This window comes from Quercus suber, unplaced genomic scaffold, assembly GCF_002906115.3.
Source record: "Quercus suber isolate HL8 unplaced genomic scaffold, Cork oak 2.0 scaffold_205, whole genome shotgun sequence".
Taxonomy (NCBI): domain Eukaryota; kingdom Viridiplantae; phylum Streptophyta; class Magnoliopsida; order Fagales; family Fagaceae; genus Quercus; species Quercus suber.
This window is the reverse complement of record NW_027069663.1, coordinates 920,036-926,656: the sequence shown is the minus strand read 5'-3', so window position 1 is coordinate 926,656 and position 6,621 is coordinate 920,036. Positions and strand designations below refer to the sequence as shown.

Below are 6,621 nucleotides of genomic sequence, written 5' to 3'. Positions count from 1 at the left end.
TCTATAAAAATTGGGGTTTCGAGGCTAGAATTTTACTGTTGATTGATTTTTTTTTTAATAGAAATAAAATATATGATATAAACGTCCTATCTCTCTTGCAAAGTCAATGTTTCAACTATTATTATGAAATCTTGTATAATATATGAAAAGGCACTAGTTTAAGGGGCAGAGTAATAATATTCAAGAATACTGATGAAACTCTGAACGTACAACGAGGTGCATACTTATAATAATAAGAATCATGGTCTGGTTGCCTCTTAAAATATTCACATCAATCTCCTCACATTTTTAGCTAAACTAATCCAAAAAATTCTACTTTCTTTTAGTTTACTTATCTACTATTTTTTAATAAATACATCAGCCTCAATACTACTTCATTATTTCAATTAAATATTATATTAATTTTAAGAAAAAAATCCTTTACATGTACAAACCCAAAAATATTTCATAGCCCACTCCAATTCACCACAACCGGTGGTCACCTAAGAAAGATCCAAATTTTAGACTTGTTCTTCCAACTTCCCCAATTTTAGATCTCCTGATGAAACAAACCCCAATTCAAAGTTCCAAACTCAAACCTAGATCAATCAAAACTCCAATGAGTAAACTGTAAACAAAACACAAACCCAAATCAATGAAAATTCCCATAAGCAAAAACCAACCCAGTCAAATACAACTTGAACCCAAATCGCCTCCATCGTTGGCCACCAACCAAACCCACACACTGCCATTGACAGGCAGTAGACAATGGCTAAGTGATAGTTAGCAGTATAGTTGACGTTATTATCACCAAATTAAGCCAAACAGTCCAAACCCATAAAACAAATCACAATCACAAATCAAACTTATAAACAATGTCCAAGCATAAAGCAACACAAACCCAGGTCAAACGCAAGCCAAACCCTAACCTAGACCAGAAAATGGAGTCATTACAAAAAGTTGTCATAAGTAGGAGCTGAGCCATGGAAGTTTGATTCCGAGAGAGAGAGACTTGAAGTAGAAAAATAATTTAAAAATAAAATTTTGGCTTTGGCGAGGAAAGACTCGCCGCAAGAGGCATGTCAGTGTTCCTCACAAAGTATTTTGCACTATTTTGGTGAGACTGATGCGTGTTTTCTTTAGTCTTTAATTATAAATTTGCTAAAATATTAAAATTGCAACATTAATGTAAATGCTCTTATAGGGTTTATTTGCATTTAATTTCTGTCACTCTTTTTATAGTTAGGAGATGAAGGCCATCATGATGGATATTTCATATTTTGTGCTTTTGGGCCTACTACTTTATATCTGTAATTGATCATGATCTGAGTGATCCACAATGTTATAATATTACGTACATGCTTAATTTCTCTCATTTTCTTGTCTAGTTTGAAATTTAGAGTTACATTATATATATGTACCTACTACGTTATTATTTAGAATTTAGGATTTTGAGTAAATGCTATCAGTTGAAAGAAAGGAAAAAAAAAAAAAAAAAAGGAGGAGTTTACAATTTTTTTTTTTTTTCTAATTCTTTTTGAATTATTGGTCAGAAATAATGGACTTCAGAGCTTAACTTGCTAATGCGTTTCCGAAATTGACCTCATCTGAAAAACGGAAATCGTATCCTTGACTAATGACTATAGAAATGATGGTGCATCTTTTTCATTCCTTTATAGGTAGAACTATTTGCTTTTCTTCTTTTTCAATTATTTCAGAAAGAAAGGCATAAAAGAGAATAATTTGTTTATATGCTTCTTTCTTATGAGGCTATTCTTTAACAAAGAAATCAAAAAGGGAAGTGATTACCATTGGTTTTCATGTGCCTTCTGTTGCCTTTGGGTATATGCCGTACAATTCTTTGTCCCACTCTCAATATTGTAATGTGAAAAAGTGCTGGATTGGCTTTTCCTACCTAGGCTTTGCCTCCACTGCATAAAGTCTATATACTATAACCAAGCTTGGTAGGGTTCCTTGAAATACTATTTCTAGTTATGATTCGGATTGTCCCTTGACGCATATGAAGGGCTGACATTCTTTTGGTGCAAACTTTTTACCAACTCTTTATTCCTTAAATGATGATATAGATGAACTTCTATCAACTTTGATAGAGCTTAATTTATTTTACGTGAAATGTTGGCTTTTGTAATTAACTACTTAGAGCATGTTTTGTTATGACTATTGTATAAGAGGTGATGATTGTCGAAATAAAAGTATAAATTATATATGTGTTTTTTATAAATAAAAATGTTTTAGTTAATTTTTGGTTTGTATATAATATACTTGTTAGTTATTGGTTAAATATAAATTAAGATATAACTCGTTTTACTTTATTAATTCATTTAAACAAAATGTGGAAGATATTTACTTTTATGATTTGGAAATTTATTTGAATCACTTGGATCAATAAATTTCCATTTGATATGAAAATGGATGAAAAAAACTAGGCATCACCTACTGTATTTTATCCTTATATCTATATTATATAAATGTATGAATAGGTGTGAAGTTTTTTATTTTTTTAAATTATCTAATATTTTTAAAAGATTACTAATACATCTAAAAGATTACTAATACATCCAAGTAATACGTAGCCCTATGCCTTTTTATTAATTTCCAATTTAGCTAAATATTTCCCCTTTTTTGGGTTCTTGTATTGCATCTAACTAAATTGAATAGAAATCGAAGGCAATGGATCAAGAATCCCGTGGCAATCATTTTTTGTTTATTTATATATATATATATATATATTTGGTTTAATACATAGATTTATTCCCTTCCACTTTTGCTTTAAGGGTTGAAGGAATTTACAGAATTTTAAAAAGAGATTTTTTTATACCCAAAAATCTTTTTCTCCCCATTGTTTGGCTCTGATACCCACACCCAAACCCCTCCTTCCCCAGCCCCAGCCCCACCCCTTTTTTTTGGGTTTAATACATAGATTTTTCCCCCTTCCACTTTCGCTTTTAGGGGTTTGAAGGACTATAGATGCGGTATGCTTATGGTATTATTCAAATAAATATAGCAAACTTTCAAAAGTTTTGTAGCTCAATTGACACTTTATGATATTTTTAATACAAATATTAAGGGTTCAAATTCTCTCCCTCAATTATGAAATATATATATATATATATTTATATATTAAAAGCCAAACTTAGAGAATATCAAATTAGAATCCAAATTGAATTACAATTGCAGTCTAATTGTATGCCATGTGTCCCATCTAATTTTTAATTTGTATGCCGAGTGAATTATTGAATGTAAAAATAGAAGAGTTTAAATCCAATTAGATTCTAAATTAGATTTTAATTAGAGTCCAGTTTTACACCACATGTCCATCTAATTTTTAAATTTTTGTGGCAAGTTGTGCAAAAACTGAAGACTCTAAATCCAATTAAATTATAAATCACATATATAAAAATAATAAGAAATCACTACATATTTTAGAAATCTATGATTTAAAAAATATGTAAGATAATACCATGTATAATTTCAATATTCTCTATAATAAAAAATGTATAATTTAAACCATGTAAATGTGATTGTTTTTAATTATACCCGTACATATGCACAAGATTACACACTTGTTATATATAAGAGCAAGGTGCAACTAGAGTATAAAGTAATTGGAAATGAATTTTCTTACATGATTTAAATTGTCTTTCTTTTTTTTAGAATTAATGTTAAGTAATTAAATTCATCATTTTCAAATAGTATAAGCTTTTGGGAGAATAAGTAAATATTTATCATACTATCAGAGTAGGATGTTTTGAGTTTGATAATTTTCTTCACTCTTTCTCTCATTTAAAATGTTAAAACATCATGTGTTGGGCTCCATTTATTAAGGGGGAGTTTGTTTTCAAACGTGAAGGAGAGTGTTAGAATTGTGATTAAGCGAATAGATTCATAATTTTATAATAGTTTAAGTTTTTGAGAAAATCGATAATTTATTATTTCTTCGTAAGTTTAAAAAATGGTATAAAATTTTTTCATTGGTTGTGCAACTTCTTGGGAGATAAGATAATGGTTTTAATACTTGCAAAGGTATATTCTTTTCACAGACCACAGACCACAGTCCACAATTAATTACATTAACTCAAACTAAAGCTTAATGTCGTTTGATAGAACAAATATCAAAATGACATTTAACAAGAACATTTACAACCAATGCTAAAGAAAAATTCTTCAAAAAAAAAAAAAAAAAAAAAAAATCTAAAGAAAAAAAGAATTCTTTACGACGGCAATTAGCAATTCATACATTTAATTATCTTGAATTTACGTTACATATTAGATGCAGGGCTTTCACGAAAAATAACAATCTTTTTCAAAGCATATTTCTTTCTTCTCGCTTGAAAATAAGCAATTTTTTTTTTTTGCTAATATTGAAAACTATTCATTTTACATAATACAAATTGTAATTTTCCTCATTTCTCCTGATTTGTTTTACATAAAACTATGTATACCCACGTCACGTACGTGTGAGTTTATATGTTGAGGTGTAGGTGCGAAGATGTGACTGTAAACTTGTAAATGCATGCATATGTGGAAGTGTAAATATATTTACGCAATTGACCAATTTCATACACAAAAGGATTCGATGTCATATTGCTTTTATAGTTCTTTGTTTTTGCCACGATAATTAATTTTGTGACAATAATATATTTATGTAATGTTTTTCTTCACTTTTCGTTATGTTATTTTTTTTCTTCATCACCTTGTATATATTTAGTACTCCATTGTCTTCTACTTTTAGTTTTTATCCTTTTATACTGTCTATAATGTCATCATTGACTGTCATTTTATTTATTTATTTGTTAATTTTTTATTTAGGGTGTGCTTGCGCACATGCACATAAATATGAAAAGATAGATATCGTTATGCAAAGATTTTTGTTGTTACATATTTATAAGAGAAATTTTAGGAACACGATTCTTTTTTAATAATAATAATAATAATAATAAACTTTAGGAATATAATTTTTCTTTAACAATTTTGATATGATTAATTGTGAATGATGGAGAAAAAAATTATAAATCATATGAAATTAATTCTCCATCATTCATAATCAACTACTTTAGTAGTCAACAACTTTAGCAAATTTTAAAAAAAGTTATAATCATAGAGAGACTGTCGCTGACTCTGTATATAACTTCATGTTTGTAGTCATCCACTTTAATAAATTGTAACAAATGTTGCCGTCAAAGAGGAACGGTCATTAACTCATTATATACATTCATGTTTGCTTGAACTAAGTTATAGTGAAAGCTGTTATTTATTCATGACTTTTAGCTTCTTTTTTCTTTTTCCCTATCCAACTTGAGAGAGAGAGAGATGTTTTTATTTATTTTTTATTTTATATATGACACATTTGCAAAAGAAGCTACATACAGTTGACAGCGATCACACGTGCATAGATAGTTTACAATAAATACAAATTCCAGTCTCCATCAATGGCCAAATACAGTTGACAGTTTACAGTTTACTTGCAACTTGAAAGTACGAAACTAAGAAACAGCAATCTTGTGGTTTATACATATTTTTAAAACTAATATCAATGACCAAATATTAAAATCCTATATGTGTGCGTACATATATGTCTATGCATTTGGTTCTGCAGATTTTTGCTGAAGAACATGGCCAATACCAGGGCTGTGTCCGGGCGATGTGGGCCTGAAATCATCTTTGAATTCTGTAAGGGAATGTGTAGAGATACCAGGGCTTTTATTACCTTTATTTTCTACCTTTGATTCCATATCTGCTTCCTGATTTGGAAAAGAATGGCCAACACCGGGACTATTACCTGGTGTTGTAGGTCGAAATTCTTTTCTGTACGCTGCATCTGTGTCATGGAAATTAAAGCTGTATTTTTTGGGTGTCATGGGTGGGAACACTTCTTTCTTTCTTGCCTCAGTACTAGGAATGTGGCTTGGGCTTGTAGGCTGATCATGGTGCTGTGGGGTATTGTCAATGGAGTTGAGAGATTGGCTGCCTTCTCTCTTTTGTGTTGTGGACTTCAATTGCCTTCCCTCAATAGACAGAATCTCGTGGAAAGCAACTATTGCAAGAAGAATAAAAATTTTATACGTGGCTTTGAAGCTCTCCATTGGTGAAGAAGGAAAGTAATTGAATGGTTTAAGGTTTTTGTTGTATGATAGAAAGTGATAGCTAGCTCAGAGAAAATAAAGGGTACTAGAGGGAGAAGGAGGAGGGATAAAGAGGTATAGAGGCAAACCCCACGATGACAATTAAGTTATGGTTTGCGTGGTATTTATAATAATGTGAAGTGAGCCCTCTGATTAGAATCTTAACCGCTAGTTTATTCCATAACCTTGGTGGACTGATTTAAAATTTGAACGGTTTGTATGGAGGTTATAGACTTTTGAAAGTGACCTTAGCATATTTTAATTCCAAAATCTTTGTCCATAATTATTTTATATAAAAAATATTATCCTAACATTTGATCAAACTATTCTAGCTCCTGTTTCAAAAAAAATTCTGAAAACCCCATAAATCAATAGTGTCTTAGACTAATAAATCCACACCCAAGTACTCAATTCCGTGGGGTTCCCCCATAATTTATTTGGTTTTTCCTTGTTCTCTTTTGTTCTATACCTCTCCTATTTTTAAAATTATCTTTTCTTG

At 30.1% G+C, this 6,621-nt stretch overlaps 1 protein-coding gene across 1 annotated transcript; it reads right to left on the bottom strand.

Annotated features, from left to right (window-relative positions):
• Nucleotides 1-5,576: 5,576 nt before the first annotated feature.
• LOC111987742 (precursor of CEP9) lies at nt 5,577-6,083 on the bottom strand. Its single transcript, XM_024019482.1, has one exon. The coding sequence runs from the start codon at nt 6,081-6,083 to the stop codon at nt 5,577-5,579; it is 507 nt and encodes a 168-aa protein (XP_023875250.1).
• Between the last annotated feature and the right edge of the window lie 538 nt (nt 6,084-6,621).

What these genes read in the sequence shown, in the direction of transcription:
- LOC111987742 (XM_024019482.1), bottom strand. Translation starts at nt 6,083, where the DNA reads ATGGAGAGCTTCAAAGCCACGTATAAAATTTTTATTCTTCTTGCAATA.